The 17,474-nt window shown below is 37.8% G+C and overlaps 1 protein-coding gene across 8 annotated transcripts in view; it reads right to left on the bottom strand.

Moving 5' to 3' along the window:
- Positions 1–621: 621 nt before the first annotated feature.
- Positions 622–17,474, bottom strand: part of CREM (cAMP responsive element modulator) — a 34,410-nt gene continuing 17,557 nt past the window's right edge. For 3 of the 8 annotated variants that reach the window (XM_039707898.1, XM_039707873.1, XM_039707856.1), the window contains 5 exons: positions 17,208–17,299; positions 16,919–17,064; positions 11,868–12,011; positions 3,445–3,601; positions 622–1,742 (listed from right to left, as the gene is read on the bottom strand). In XM_039707898.1, the coding sequence (XP_039563832.1) occupies positions 1,598–1,742; positions 3,445–3,601; positions 11,868–12,011; positions 16,919–17,064; positions 17,208–17,299 (684 nt within the window). In that variant the 3' untranslated portion in view covers positions 622–1,597. Of the gene's footprint in view, positions 1,743–3,444; positions 3,602–7,944; positions 8,100–11,867; positions 12,012–16,918; positions 17,065–17,207; positions 17,300–17,474 lie in introns of those variants that run through there. The other 5 variants (XM_039707864.1, XM_039707888.1, XM_039707879.1 and 2 more) reach the window with 4 other exon arrangements.

The following is a 17,474-nucleotide window of genomic DNA, read 5'->3' as shown; positions in this document are numbered from 1 at the left end:
CATTAGCTCCAGCAAAGCTCCCAAATACTCTACCCATAGACTGTACTGGCCAAACAATTAGATCACTCCTGAATTAAAAAAGTACCCAGAAGCAACTTTGCATATACACTAGTTTTTTCAAAGCACAATGGAAAGTTGGCACATGCTGCATTTACGAGAGCTGTAATCTGGTTTAAACATGGGTTTATTTTAAAAATCTTCAGCTCTCATCTGTAGGCTACTGCAGAACTCAGCAAATCAGCACAGAGTTACTTATTGGAAAGCTTCCTTCCTTAGGACACCTTGACCACCATTCAGTAGTTTGCTGAAATAGTGAAAAGAACTGCACCATCAATCTTCACTACAGGCAACTATTGATGGGTGTACAGGATGTAGAATGTGCAGTATTTAGGATGAACATTTAAATTTTGATATATAGACCTCCAGTGAATCAAATATTCTGAAGATTACAGAAAATTTAAGTAAATAGCAGCCATATAACAGAGAGCTTCTTACAGGTATTTACAATATATTTAGCATCATGTCATAAGCTTAGGTGTGCTTTTTTCCCTTTGTCTTCTTCCAGATACTCATGGATTTTAAAGCATCTCAACCAGGTTTGTCAAGGAAATCAGACACTAGACAGGTTAAACAACATGGTTCTATTAAAAACTATCTTTAACCATGGCACTCAGTGACAGCAATACAATACTTTTTTTCCACAAAGCAACTAATATAAAAATATGTCATAAAATCATCTGTAGACTAGTATGCTAGTACATACATATAATCATAACATTCTTTTATAAACTCTTTCCTGAGATACCTTGGGTTGTTTGATTTTCTGGTATTACTGGTTGCATTATCTTTATAATTCATCTAAAACAATTGCAAAATATTTTGAATGTGCAGGACACTCAGTAACATGTAAAAAGTAATTTGTAAATATATGGCAAAAAACCAGCTCTTAGAAATTATGCACTTTTTTACTTTGTTATATTTTTTAACATTTGGCTCCTTGGGAGACAGAAGGATGGTGCATGAAAAACTTAAAATTAGAGCTATGAATTGACAAAAAGCAGGAAAGCATTCAGGAATGTTAGGAGTTGGAATATATTATAAATGACACAAAGAGAAAGCCGTAAGTCATGTTGGCTATGTATTGTCTTACAAAGCAACTGGACATATCTTAGTTCACAGTATAATAAATATTTTTACTAATCTGTTTTGGAAGAGCAAATGTCTTTTAGGGTTTCAAGCTCCTGTATAAGTTTCTTGTTCTGAACTTCTAGCACTGCAACACGACTCTCCAGACATTTTATGTATTCTTTCTTCCGACGTCGACATTCTTTAGCAGCTTCCCTGCAAAAAGCAGAAGTAAAAAGTGCAAACAAAAAAGCCATTTGCATGCCATTAGAAAGCTCAGCAGAGTATGGAGACTATGACAGAATTCCAAATTTTGGAATATCTCCCAAATCAGTCTGAAAATACTAAGCAAAACTGGGTTCCACAAGGGCCTCAAGTGTCTCTTTCTCAAGTTCATATGGCAATCTGTAGAATTGCTTCCTCTCATGCCTTGATTAAAGTTCATAATAAAGGAGGTCCAAATGAAAGACAGTTATTCTGCTTTATGACAATAAAGATCTTTGAGGGCCTTGAGTTCCTCAATGAGAGTCTTGTTTTGGTTTTCAAGCACAGCCACACGATTTTCAAGACATTTGACATATTCTTTCTTCTTTCTGCGACATTCTCTGGCAGCTTCCCTGGAACCAATACAAGGCAAATGACTACAGGAACAGCCACAATATGGCAAAGACTGGATAAATGCAATTACCTGCAATCCCTGTGGTTCCACAATAACAACAACCATCACCAACAACTGCTGGATTGCACAAACAGAACATCGGATAACAGCCAAAAGCAGCAACATAGTTAAAATATAATCCAAAACATCTAGAACTTGAAACGCATCCAGCATCACCAAATACAAAGATGGAACCAATACACAGAAGAATTGAGAAAAACAGGGAGTAAATGATGATGTATTGACTTGAGTCGTACTAAACATTAGGATGGAAAGCAGCATTTCTTCTTCCAGTCACATTCTACTTTGTGTGTTTATCGGGAGCATTGTCTTCTGCCATCAAAATCTTAAAACCAAACCCAGAGAATATACTTTCAGAAAAACACAAATATAACACTACTCTCTTCAGATAAAAAACTAGATGCCAGGCTTATATGAAGATAAAAACTTACACCATGTTGTAACCATTACAGTACAATTTAAGCCCAAACAAATACAATTTATTAGCATTTCAGAACTGGCTGCCTGACAGAACTGGCTGCCTGAGCACATTTCAGCCACATGAGTCTGTGGTTTTTGTTGCTGGCAAATGATAGCCTGAAGCCATTTTTGTAGTTCTGCTCAAAAGTCTCTAGTATTTGAGCCAAACACTTTGGCTAGTGTGTTCAGAAGCATGTGACTAAACAAGCATTCAATTCCAGAAGAAATATTAGACATACTGGGAGTCCTTCTTTACCACCTTGGAACATGATAAACTATCAAATTGTGAGAGGCTAACATTCCAGCAACTTAAGAGCTATAGCATAGGCACTAGTTTTAAAACTGAAGAGAGAAGAAACAAAAAGGAGGCACAACAATGCAGTGATCCTCGTAAGTAATTTATAAAGGACAGGCATGAGAGCAAAGCAATACCATTAATTCAATTATAAGACAAGTGGCTAAGCAGTGTATTAGAGATCTGCAGAGCAGACTATTTCTACTATTAATCTGTCAGTGACAGAGGTGGCTACACATTTTAAAAAGACAGACTCCCCTAGGAACAGCAAGAAGAATGCACAGAGAAAGACTGACATTTACAACATTCAGTCAAGTCCATGAAAACTAATTAAAAAATATACAGCAACTTCACACAATATGCCTCACAAAATGACAGGGGCAAAGTATCTCATCCCAGCAGCCAAGTATTTAGCAAAGTCTATAATTATCATTCCATCTTTGAATAAGTCCTCTTCAAAGCATCATTAATGGACAGCTGCTAATGAGATCCTCAGCTATTTTCCTAAACAATTCTTTGCTGTGATGCTTTAAAATGAAAAAGGCCCTATTGGTCATTTTACTGTCACTAGTGGGAGAGGACAGGAAGTAAAATTCAACACAAAGTGTAACTCTGGATTATCACAAAAATTATCTGATACTGATTTCTGAATCACCTAATATTTTCAAACTAAAAATCCATGGGTATAAGGTCAACTCTAATCTTCCAGAGTTAACAAGCAATACTTTATGCTAGAAGGACAGGGGATGACTGACAAAGAATTTCCTGCCTTCCCTTCATCAATTACAGGCAGTGCTCATGACCTTAAGAAGAAAACTTTGTTATAATGTTTGTGGGGGAGGGGAGTGGTTTGCAGCACTGACTATGTATTATTATATAGTCTTACCTATTTTTCAAAAGTCTCAGCTCTCTCTTGCGTGTTGCCTCTTCTGCCATTTGCTGAGGGCTGTGCAAAGTCCCTGGCGAGGCTGCCATAACCACTCCCTGAGGTAAGGTAGTAGTGGGAGTTCGAATCTGGTAAGCTGGCATGTCTCCAGTGGCAGCTGTACAAAATAAACATATTTTAAAATGTATGGCAAAAAAAGAGGTACATCTGAAAATAACAGATTTCTTACAATGATTTATCCAGGATCCCACATAAATTGTTTCACAGGTCTGTAATGACACAATAGTATTTTTTATCTTAATAGTGTTTCTTTCCACACTGTCAAGTGTCTGAATTGCTCTAGCATGTGGGCCCAGTAGCCAGCCGGACTGAAAGCTTCCACATGGCTCTCTTCAGACAACATGGGGAAAGCAGACTGAGACACAGCTCAAGCAGTGACACTTACTTCCTGTTTGCACAATCCCACAAAAAGAGGGTACTGTTGTTGCAGCCACTGAGTTTTATATGCTACCCTGTTCTCCCTGTACAGAACTCAATTTGCTTCAGAAGACAACTTTCTCCTCCTTCCTTGTGATAGCAACAGTACCAGCTGTACAGCTTGGCAACCCTTGGGTAATGAGTGAGAGCTGCTGGTAGGAAAAGGAACAGAGAAGTGCTCAGGACATACAGGCATTTGTTCCCTGGGCAAGAGGAGCACACATGGAATGCTGCAGCATTAGCAAGCAACAGGAGGCAGGGGCAGTTGCACAGGAAGGAGTGTAGCTGCACAGTACATCAGAGGGCAAGAGTTCAGATTCAGCCCTAAGCTTATCAGTTTTGTGCTCTCCCCAAACCAAATGCTGATCTGACGTGACTTGAAACCAACACCTTTTTTACAGTCTCACGTCATTTCTTTGTTTCAGATGTACTTGCCCCTACATGACGTACCTCAACTTAAAAACACTGGGGAAGTCCTAAGTACTTGTGTCTTGTCCGACAGAAAACAAAACCAAACAAAAAATATATTCCTCTTTACATTCTAAGCAAGTATTTACCTATTTCTTTCCATAAATATTTTATATTATGATAGAACAAAAATTCAAATTTTGTCATTAAAGCAATTGTATATAGCTGATGTTTCAGAGGCTATTGTTACACTTAGTTTATACTTAAATTCTTTAAAGCGTTATTCAAATAATGGAAAAGCATGTCTCACAGTTTAACCCCAGCCTGCAACTAAGCACCACAATCACTTGTTCACTCCACCCACACAGCTCCCTAGCTGGATGAGGTAGAGAAAATCCATAGGTTGAGATGGGAACAGTTTGATAGAAATAAAACAAAACAAAAAATGTAATGAAAAGGAAAATAACAAAAAGAGAGAGAAATAAACCCAAGAAAAATAATTAATGCAAATTAAAAGCAATTGTTTACCACTCACCAACTGATGCCCAGCCTGATGCTGAGCAGCAGGCCCCAGGCCCCTACAAGTTTATAAGCTGAGCATGATGCCTTACAGTATGGAATATCCCTTTGGCTATCTGGGGTCAGCTGCTCTGGCTGTGATCCCTCACAGCTTTGAGTGCACCCCCAGCCTACTCACTGGCAGAGTATGAGAAGCTGGAAAGTCCTTGACTTAGTGCAACTACTGCTGAGCAACAACCAAACTATGAGTGAGCTATCAACACCTCTCTCATCCTAAAACCAAAAAACAGCACTGTACCAGCTAATAGGAAGAAAATTAACTCTATCCCAGCTGACACTAGGTCAACTTGGAAAAATAAAAGGTAGACAAAAACATCTTGGGGAGGCTGATAGGTTGAGCAGTTAAGAAACATCAGTGAAGTATACGGGGGGAAAAATTAAACCTAATAGAAATATACTATTATTCTTACTATATTAATGCAAGTGTTTCACTGGTTCAAAACAAAACAAAAAAAATAGAATCAAGTTGTGTTTAGACTACAACTCCACAGCCATGTTCTGAAATCATTATCAGCTTAAACCCCGTGCACCTCCCCCCCTCCTCAGTCCTGTGGGTAAAAGTGTTTGTGGAATTACAAGATGAACTGGACCAGTGAACTGACCTGGATAATCCCCCGGGGATGTGGGAGGAAGGGAGGGAGGGAGGGAGGGAGAAATCAGCCCAGAACAGCCCTGTGAGCAATGACAGGCAGCTGCCATGAGCACAGGGCTTGGTCATCTTGTACATCTACAGGGCAATTGCTTAACCCTTTAAGTCCTTCACATTTCTTAGCAGTCCCAGTTATGTCAACAGAATGGTACCTCAGCTCATTAACCATAAAAATGGAATTTTAGCAACTCTTCAGGCTCACCTTTATGCTGGCTACATTACATATATTTTACAGACCGCATGGTAAGAAGTACCTTTTTCTATCTCATCAATAGGTATTAAAGACACGTTACCTTAATTTGCCTTAGCTACAATGAATTAGAAATCCAAGCAAACCATTTTGTAGATGAAATCATGGGGGAAAGCTCCACAACTCAGATCAACTCAGCCTGGCAAGAGCAACTAATTTGTTGTCTGTGTCTGACTTATGCTCAGAGGGCAGCAAACAGACTTACTGCAGCTTTTGTGCAGAGGACTCAGTGTGATCATGTACCTCCAGCAAGACTTAACAAAAGCAAGTCCCTATCTCAGCTGGGATCAGCAAACACCACTGCTAAGTCTTCTAGTCTGAGCAGGTCCCAGCAGTGGCAGTCTGTGCCTGACAGCTGTCTCACTTACAAACCTGTCAGCACAGGAACACAGATAAATAACTATTCTGGTAGTACTGGCCTTGCCAATCCAGACACCACTGTGCAGAAACAAGAAAAAAGCATATCATGGCATTGACAAATTATCTTTTAGCTGTACAATAATATATGTTTTGCGATATATCATTGCAAAAACATATTTTGAAGACTGAAAAATGTTTTGATATTAGCTCAAGAAACTACAGTGTAACTGACTCCCCCAGGAAAAGACCTTTGGAAAGATGAAACAGGCTCTAAACACTGTGGGATAAACTTATTTTTTTTCAAAGTTATTTTAAGGCTAGTTATGTATCTATATTACAGTGAAGAATACCTTCTATTTCTGCATCTGAGACAAATGTCCCACACACTTCATCCAGACTGCCAAACTTCTGTGGCTGTTTCTAATGACACTTCATCAAGGTTTAATGTAATTCCTAAGGTACCAGAAACAGAACTGAGAGTGTTAACAAAGCAGCAAACCTGGAGTTGGTGCATTTCCCTAACACATTGCCCCTGGTAATTTTTTTTTTTTTACCCCTTAAAATGCAAGGGAGTAAAAAGTCACTGAAAACCTGAAGCTTTTAGTTGAGACTTACAAAAAGAAATTTAAGAAAGCCAAAAGACAACTAGTAAAAAAAAAAAACAAACCCAAACATGCATAAAAGAAAAAGAAAGAAAAGAAAGCAACCACCTCTTGGAAAAAGTAACTTGCTGAACACTAGAGAGCATCCCTGCACTCAGTTCTTTCAGTGACTATCCAGGAGAAAAAATGCCCGATGTATTTGGATGCCTATTCTCCCCTTCTGTGAGTCATAATGGTGGGACTTGATTATCAAGGGGTTTTTAACTTCACCACTAAACTGGCTACACAAGGCATGAATCATTATCCCTTTGAGCATTAAATACATCGACCTGGAGAAGATATTTATCTTTGGATTAATGAAACAACGTGCGCCAGCACTGAGCAGCAGCACGTAGCAGCCGGCAGGGAAGGAGTTAATGTTAGCGAGCTGCCGGAGGCAATTGCCGAGGCAGAAAGGAACTGACTAAATCGCAGCATGACTTGGAGCTGACGTCAATGTGTATCTTGTTTGGAGTTTAACTTTTCCAGTTCCCTACTGCAACACGATTCCAGGAAATCTAATGACGTCAGCCTTTTGAACTCAATTAGCTGAGGAACAGACCATTTTAACAGCGGAGGAGAAAACAAGCAGGCATTACAATACTTCAATTATTGCCCTCAAGTTTGTTTCCATTCGGTGGTTTTTTTAATACTGGAAGCATAGGGTTGATTTAGACTGCCGAAACAATTTCTATAAAGCTAGATTGAAGCCCATGGCTATCAAATTTGCAGCGTCTATTGCTCAATAAAAAGGCAGCTGTCATTTTTACAAAGCAAAAAGCAATTATAAACACAGCAACATATATGACTATCACCACAATAAAGAAAATGCAAAAGTAGAGTGGTTGATTATTTTCAGCAAAATCCTGCATCAAATCATAAAGAACAGTTACTGAATCAATCTGTGAGTTTGATTCATGCACTAACAGTGATTTTTTAGCTTTTTCCCCCCAAACAAAACTGTTAAAATTGCCCTGGAATCCTACACTAAGTAGACAGAATTAGAAGCTATTTGTGTGACTTTAGAGAGATGAAAGAATTACAGCAACAGGTTCAAAAGAAAATGCTACAAATATTAACTAAACAGTGCACAGACATACAAAAATACCATGTCAAAGGCTAACAAAAATTTTTACCTGTTTCATCTCCTGTTACAGCCATGATCAACTTCTGCACACACGATTCTGCTGCTCCTCTACCAGAGCTCAGCATGAACTGTTCCAAACTACCAAGCATGTGCAGGATTACAAGCAAGAGCACTGACATCACAATGACCTCACTTGCTTACTGCTGTCATTAACATGCTCCATCACTGGAACAGCTCACTGAAACTGCAGCCCAAAGAATTCCTTTTCCAGTAAACCTGTCTTTTTTTTCCTCTTCCATATTGCTATAATCCTAGCTTTGTTCTTTTCTCCTGAATTATTCATAAAGCTACAGAAAGCACTCACCACAAAGCAGGCTGTTAAGAAAGACCTGAAAATTCACAGCACTGACTGACAAAAATTAAAACGTGGCTCTCGCATTCATGAATGAATCCAAACGATAAAGTCATGATTGGATAGAAAATAAGGAAATTTAAAACAGACATGCAGTTGTTTTCATTGGAACAGTTCCACTAAAAGGCAGAGAACTCTGTTGGACAGACATGCAAGACAGGAAAGCTTAATAAGCTGTAACAAATAGGTAAATGAAAGGCTAGAGCTCCTCGCTTTGCAGGAAAACCCACAACCCACTCATTTAATTTCAGTTAAAAGCTTCAGAAATTATTAAGGAACAGTCCAACAAAGTAAGTCAACCTAAAGCCAGTGGTTTCAGATGTACAAGCAGAACAGTAATTCTGTGTAAAGGCTACCTCTTCCCCCTTCCCTCCTTTTTCAAAATATGTCCAAGAGATCTGTTTGACTCTGTTTTAAAATATAAATTAAAAAAACAACAATTCAGCCCTAAGAGAATTAGTCCTTGTTTACATCAATGCAAATGAAATTAATTTCAGACCAAGAGTGCAAACACTGGTTTGTATGTAGGGCACAGCAAACTTTTAAGGTCTTTGTACTCAACAAATTCAGACTGGTAATTTATCAACTGTGAAACTGTACTGGATGGCAGCAGTGGAAGCACCAGTGTTTGCACTGATGTTCTGTGTTTTATATCCTGTGTTTACAGGAGTGTTTTGTGATTACAGAACCACTTCAGGATCATATGTACAGAGGATCATAACTGAAGCACATGAAGTTCAAGCCACTGATTTCAAATATCACTAACAATGTAATGAAAATACATATAGATTCCCAACAAAATGATTTTAATATAACTTTTCTACACTCACTTTCACTAATAGTCAAAACACTTCCTTCTTCAGCTAGCAAAAAAATCCTTAACCCTTAATGAGTTAGGAAACTGCCCAGACACTAGAACTGCCTTTTATTTTGCCTACAAATATAAACTTGCAGCAAGTACAATGTCACTCAGTAGGATCAATATATTTGGCACTTTTATCCTAGTATTTTTCCACACCACATGTTATCAGAAAATACCAAACACAGTGTTTATGTGATCTTATCATTATTACATGAGTTTCATTAAGAAATACTTAAAAAAAAATTCAATACATATGCTATCTGAAAGATTCTGAAACGGAATCTGAAACAGATCTTTTCTGTCTCCAGGTATTTGTTATATTCTTTTCTTCTTCTGTGATACAGAAAATAAATTATATGCTGCCTACCCAAAATCATTATAAAAATACATATGTAAGTGGGAAGATTGCTAAGCAGAATAATTTTTCTATTGTAATCTATGCTATCACAATATTAGGTGATCAGTCAACTACAAAGTGTACATAAATGACAAATGTTCATAACCTGTATTCCAACAGACTTTCTAGCATAGGCAAGATGACCTGTAATAAGGACATATCAGACACCTGTATATTCAACTTATTCCATAGTGTCACTCCATCGTAATTAACTCAGGTTTGCTGCCTTCATACAATTGTATTACTATCAACATTTTCAAGTGCTTTCACTATTTTTGTACATCTCTTTTTTTTACTATAGATGTTTTATTTTTTCTAAAGATTCTCTAATATGAATAGCATGTAGAATAAGTTGAAGCCTTTTATCTTATCATCATCTTCAAGTTCATACTCATTTACTGTTTGCTTTGTACTTCCCCCTGTATGTTATGTCACATTTTTTGTCTATGTTAACAGCTATGAGACTCAGTAAAGCACTGGACTTTGAACCAAAGGAATAGAGAATTCCAGGAAATAAACTTCTCTGAGCATGAGAGACAGAGAACAAACCAATTTAGTTAGAAGTATCTAGATGCTTCCAGAAACATAATTTAGAAGGTATTCAGTTACTGTCTCTGAATCCATTTTGAAAGTTTCCATCACAGGCAAAACACTTAAAGGGCAATCCCGTCTTGTGGAGCCCATTGCTGAGACTGAGCCCTGTCAGAGAACAGCATGAGAGACAGAGAACAAACCAATTTAGTTAGAAGTATCTAGATGCTTCCAGAAACATAATTTAGAAGGTATTCAGTTACTGTCTCTGAATCCATTTTGAAAGTTTCCATCACAGGCAAAACACTTAAAGGGCAATCCCGTCTTGTGGAGCCCATTGCTGAGACTGAGTAGCCCTGTCAGAGAACAGGTCTGTAATGGAGAGTCTGAAAAGGAAAATCAGGCAAATGGAATTCCCAAGGACTGAAACGCTGCCAGATAAAATCCTCAAATGCTGTGCTTCTTCACGGACTTGAAGTTTTAGGAAACAGCTGAGGAGTTATTCTTTCTGCCTCTGACGCCAAAGCTCTGAAGAATCAAAGCAGTACCTATAAAATACTACAATCAACCTGGGGAGACGGAAGCAGCCTCTGATTTAAGGGATGTGTAGGCACACACACAGAAAACATATTAGACTCATACTCAGAAAAACACGCAGTACTAGAGTGGGAAATTGGTTTGGGAGACAGCCAAATTTGGGTCTTAAGGCTTTGTTGAGAATGTATTCATAATAACATTTAGAAAAGTTGTAACAATACTCTCTGAACAATAAAAACAACATTTGGCTAAGGTGTTTTCATCTTATAGTCTTAAAGCACTTGAAATGCTTCTGGAAAAGTCTTGGGACAACAATGTATTTCAGCATTTATTTGATGACCCTCATCCACTCCATGCATAACTATCTAAATCCTTCCTAGTCCTTCTCATGGTTTACTTCAGACAGCTGTTTTGGCTTAAGAAAGTATTCATACAGCCCTCCCTCCCTACTTCTCTCTGTCAATAATTTTTTTTATTTTTAAGTCTGTATATCCTCCATAGCTATTAATTTCTCCATAAAGAAATCTATCTCCTATTTTCAAAGGTTTTCATCACATCATGTGTGCACTTTATAGAACCTTCAAAGTGTTCCTCTGTGAGAAAACCAGCTTCAGTAAAGGATCTGCTTTCTACTAACTGCAAGAGACGTAAGTTGAAAGGAAATCCTGCCCTAAACATATCCCAAAATGTTCAGAATTAACATTAACTGCTGAAAAAAAATATATTTTCATATATTAAATGATGTGCACCTTCAGCATCTCACTTCAATCTGTAAGAGTACCTTTATTCCAATTAAACATGTCTCAAAATCTGGACAAGACAATCCAAAGCAGACAGTGATGTTATATTGCTATTTCATTCTTTTTAACCAAAGGTAGTAGCTGCCTTACTAAGCAGAGAACCTGAATCCCTTCCTAAGTCTCTTTCCTCTTGCTATGAGCGTACCTTTATTCCAATTAAACATGTCTCAAAATCTGGACAAGACAATCCAAAGCAGACAGTGATATTATATTGCTATTTCATTCTTTTTAACCAAAGGTAGTAGCTGCCTTACTAAGAGAGAACCTGAATCCCTTCCTAAGTCTCTTTCCTTTTGCTATGAGCAAGAGGAAAGTCTCTTTCCTCTTGCTATTTGCCTTAATAGTGCAAGAATGTCAACACAAAATAAGAAACCTTTTAAGAAAAAATGTTTCATATGAAAAAATGAAAACGAAGTAGACTATTAAAATATACCTTGAACAACAACTTGGCTTCCAGGAACAAAAAACTGCTGTGTGCCATCCGATGACTGTGCTGCATATTGCACAATGGTAGCGCCTGGCTGAGGAGCTCCTGAATTTGTCACAGTCTGAATTGTACCACCTTGAGATATGGTAACTAAACAGAAAAGAAAAAAAAAAAAAAGATAAGTTAGGCAACAGAAAGACATAACACATGCTAAAAAACATGAAATAAACATTGTCTTACAGAACTCCTGGTCCTCTCCTTGCTTAAGGATCAATTGTATGATAAAACTTAGGTGATACTAATATTGATTTCCACAAATATAACGTCTCTTGTGTAGTATATGCCATACATGTAACAGATAAAAAGTGGTGTTCAACACATTTAATCTCTATGTTTACAGAAATATTACCTCTATTAAAGTAGTTTAAATATGGGGGGGGGGGAATAGTAGCTCCCAGCCATATAAAAGCAATGTTTTAAATAATAACATAGAAGTTATTTTTTAAAAAATTCTTTAAAAAAGCCTATTTTTAAAAAAAGTTTATTGACTCTCAGAAAACAAAAACCAGGACACCAAGACAAAGGAAGAGAAAGATGCCTAACACTAACAATCCTTTCCTTAGTGTAAGAAAAAGTTTAGCACAACATTTAACCAGGTTGTACACAGGTGTATGGAGCCCAATACTCATGTAAAAAGAGAAACAGAACAAGATGGGGTTCTTCCCTCAATGTAACAGCAATATGAAGAAAACAAATATACTTTCCCCATTAATAAAACTCATACTGCATAATCAAGTATTTATAAAAATGCAATTCCCTAGAGACATCATTAACTGTATATTCCTTTGGAAATTAGCATTGCCTTTGTTAAACACAGAAATATGATTGAATCATAGAGTGGCTTGAGTTGGAAAGGACCTTCAAGATCATCTAGCTCTAACTCCCCTGCCATGGGCAGAGGAATCTTCCACTACATCAGGTTGCTCAGAGCTTCCCCATTCAACCTGGCCTTTAATGCTTCCTGGAATGGGACAACCACCACTTCTCTGGGCAATCTGTTCCAGTGCCTTGACACCCTCAAAAGTGAAGATTTCATTCTAATGTCTAAACTAAGTGTACCATCTCTGTTTAAAGCCATTGCCCCTCATTCTATCACTACACTCCCTGATACAGAGTCCCTCCTTGCCTTTTCTGTAGGCCCCCTTTCAGTACTGGAAGGCTCCTGCAATGTCTCCCTAGAGCCTTCTTTTCTCCAGGTTAATCAACCCAAACCTGTCAACCTGTCTTTATAGGGAAGGCCTCCAGCCCCCCAATCTTCCTGGCCCTCCTCTGGATCTGTTCAAGCAACTGCATGTCTGTCTCGTGCTGGAAATTCAGAGCTGGATGCAGCACTCCAGGTGGGGTCTCACCAGAGCAGAGGGGCAGAATTGCATCCCTCAATCTGCTGCCCACACTGCTTTGGATGCAGCCTAAGATCTGGTTGGCTTTCTAGGCTGCAACACACAGTGCCAGCTCATAGTGTTTCAGCTACCAGCACATCCAGGTCCTCTCAATCCACTCATTGCCCAGCCTGTATCCACATTTAGGATGGCCACAACCCATACACAGATGCTGTGTATTGATGATTGGCATTGGCCTTATCATGAAGTTTGCACGGGTCCACCTCTCTATTCTGTAACAGTCCATTTGGATGGGATCCTTTGTCTCTACTGAGTTTTGGGTATCAACTGCATCATTTAGCAGCCTGGTGTCACCTGCAAACTTTCTGAAGGTGCATTCAACCTCACCTTCCACATCTCCAGCCAAATATACTAAATAATACTGGTCCCAGATCTTTGAAGGACACCACTCATCACTGGCCTCCACCTGAACATCAAGCCATTGACTGGAGCTAAAGTTAGTCTTTCCCAAAAGATTTCTTAATTCTCCAATTCTTAAAAGTCTGTTCTAAGACAGCAAGTAACCCAAACAGATAGCTAAAGATTTAATAATTTTCATTCCCTCTGCATTTTTTCATGCAGATCATCATGATATGCACAGGCGGCAGGGGGATGGGGAGACTGATTCACACACTCCAACTGAACTAACAACTCTTGCACATTAGATCACTACCACAGGTGAGGAAATAACTTTTTTCAGTATTAAATAACCAACGTGACAGAAATACAGCCAACAGAGAAGGTCTGTAGTCAGATGAGAATACAAGGCTCCCACACAAGACAGCACCCTGTGCAAAACTACCCATCTGCCTGGCAGAAAGGTCACACGTGTGTTGATGGAGGTAGCTGGCAAAGACTACATTTTATCTGGTCATGTCAGTCTGTCTGCTTCCATAAACCTAAGACAAGAAGCTACAAGGAAAAAGGTACTGGGAAACCATGGCAACATACCTTTTTGCCTGGTGAAAATTAAGTAGAGAACAGCCATCAATGCTACTAATAGACAAAAATACATTTGTTTTCCAGAAAAATTTACTTATCAAGTTCTTCCAAAAAGAGTCATCCCAGACATCCAGACATAAACACACAGTCAAAATGATCTTTCCAACTAAATTGCCCTTCCTTTGCAGGAATAGAGAGAACAGTAGAGAAAAAAAGGAACCAGCGAATGTAATAATGTAACACCTCTTTTAAACCAGGGCACAGTGCAGATGGGCACAGTGACACCACAAGGCCAGCTCTTCATTGCCACGGACACTGCACAAGCTTAATGCATAAACCACTGGGTGCCTGCTCAGCAGAACCTGTGCAGCCCATGCTGGCCAGGGACACAGGAGTCCTCAGGCACAGGAACGACAGGCAGAAGCACTGACAGGAGGCATAAAGATGAAGGAGGTACCTGGAGTGACCCTCTGCATCATATCCAGTCTAAAACCAGCACTGGATTTGCTACATTCCCACCCAGTGTTCCTGGTTTTAGCTAACAGCAGTTCCTGAGGATTACAGGCAACCAACAGGATGGATCAAAAATGCTTTAGATCCATGCTTCATATATGTAAAGACCTAGGGGTCAACAGACAAGCTCTCTTCAGTAAGTTCCAAGTTAAGACCCCCTTTATTACAAGGAAATGACCATCCTTGCTACCACCTGGCCTAACCAGAATTAAAATACACAGACTTGGATGAGGTAAAATGTATTTTAACTTTCAAAAGTGAACTAAAAAAAAAAATTATCTAATTAATGAACCCATAAATTCAGCAAGAAAAAACTATTTCCAGAAACAAATAGCTCTCAAAACAAAGTTTTTGAGCCAAAACCAAGAGAATCCATAAAGGCTAACATTGCATTTTGAAGCAATGCCCCATTATGATGAGAACCTTAATTATACAACACATGTTTTATGCTACAACTATAACTTACTCAAAGAAAAAGCAGCAAAGAACAGAAATCTCCCAAGCTTGGCTTATAGCCAAGTTTAAATTAAGACACATGAGATTTAATTAAATTTTTGTGGATTCTGTTCTCACATTGTCAGTGATGCTCTCTGTTGCTTAATTTTCAGAAGTAAATGTCTGATTGAACAAGAAACCAAAACCTTTGAACTGTGTTATCCACTTTAACACTTCCCTATCACTACTGTTTATAGGTGTGTTCAAATTAAAATATATTCCCTTAAGAATCACCTCCTGCAAGACACTATGGTCAAAGTACAACTTTGGCTTCCCAGAGGAAGCCACGATTAAACCTAAGCTCTAAAATTTCTTAGAAATCCTATAGGTTTACAGTCCCACTTGGTAATACACAGACATTATTACACTTTTTTTAAGCCTTGAAATGGCAAATAGATATATTCTTAATTAAATCTAGACAAAATCAAAAAGCAATTCAAAAATTGAATAAAATTATTTAATTTTACTTAGTATACAAGAATACATTAATACATGTCAGATTCTGTACTGAATAGTTGTAATTTAGGATGATGGTATTCTTTTCCACAGAAAAGAACACTTCAGATGCTGGACATCACACAGCAAACATTTATTTATGTCTAGAGCTTACAGAAAGGGTAAGAAAAGCAGCCTAGGGGCACAAGCAAAATTACTTTCTATGCTGAAAGAATAGATAGTATAGGCAAATTCTGTCTTCTCACAATTAATAATTAGTTTAGTTGCATAAATTAAAAATAACTGAAGAATTCTAAGGGTGAGTAAAACACAATTAGAGCCATTCTATCCTCTTTTATGTGCCACTGCAGTGTTTTAATAGACTTCCTCTGTTTTCTCATTTCAGGAAAAAAACTCCACAACATTTCTTATGCAATCTTCCTGTCATTATATCAAAGGAAAAACACCTGCACTTTAGTGTGTCTACTTATGAAAATACATGAAAAACCCCTACAAACTGTAGGAGTGAAGCTTTATAAAATACATAATTTTAAAAAGAGTTATTACAAAGTTATCCAAACTGATAACTGATTATCTGATTATGTCCAAAGAAACCACAGAGTGCAAGTTATGCAACACTTCTACTATAAATACAAGAATAAAAATATCCAAAAGCAAATCTATAGAACAGAACTGTGAATGTAACTTTTAACTTGCATTTGGATGATGTATCAAATGTTGGAAACTATTGTTTAGGTTAATTCTGTGGTGGAAGTGTAGATACTTTAAAACTGGAAACAAAAAGACATCGTTCTTTTAAGAAAGAAAATTGGAACTTAACAAGTAATTTCATACTCCAACCTTACATTTCAAAAAACTCTACTTGCCATTTCATATAATGAATAGCACTAATACATAGCAAATCACAAGAATTTGAAACTGCAATGATTTGTATCATGAAACATCCACATAAAAGTGTCGACATTTTTCCTTTCAGCTGAGCCGAAATGCATAGAAGCTCTAGAACAACTAAATTTAGCAGCCAACAAATACTACAAGATTAAAAGTCTATAATCCCCATGTTAGAAAAAATTAATAACAATTACTTAGAAATACAGAATTTCTTATTCTTCTTCATCAAAATCAAACATCCCTACTGCATTATGTAACTCCTAGAAACAAAGCTATGCTATGCACGTTCTGCATCATGACATAGTACATGTGCAAACATACGGTATTGCCCTGTGTTAGTATGATACAGGCTGGTTGGCATGGCCATTGCAGAAATACCAGAAGGCGTTCCTTCATCTTCTGACTTCTCTTCTTCTTCAATCTTCGCTACTGCAGGTGCGTCTGATGAGAGCTCGTTCAAAATTTTTCTAAAAAGAGAATGTAAGTAATTTTATGTACTTGAAGATCCATATCCATAAGAAAAATCAAAGAACTGACTTTTATCAGATAGTTTTGCTGTAATAAATAAGATGCCTTTAAAACCAGCAAAACCAAAATGAAAAGTCCTTACCGGTATGAAGGCCTTCTTGAAAGTATTTCCCTACGTTTTTGAGAATCAATTATCACTTCTGATTGTGCAGCTTCATCTGCAATCGATGCTACCTGTAACAGCAAAGTTCCTGAAATTCATAACTTCATTACAAAAATAGCAGCAGAGTATATTTTTTTTAAGATTCCTTCCATGTTTACATATGGGAAGTTTGTCAACTTATTTGTCACTAATCATGTGATTCTGGACTACCTTTTCCAACGCAAATTGCAAATTCTGAGGTTACCC

This window comes from Passer montanus, unplaced genomic scaffold (genome assembly GCF_014805655.1).
Source record: "Passer montanus isolate IOZ18808 unplaced genomic scaffold, ASM1480565v1 scaffold10, whole genome shotgun sequence".
In the NCBI taxonomy this organism is placed as follows: domain Eukaryota; kingdom Metazoa; phylum Chordata; class Aves; order Passeriformes; family Passeridae; genus Passer; species Passer montanus.
Note: the sequence above shows the minus strand (reverse complement) of the source record. Positions and strands in the feature narration are given on the sequence as shown.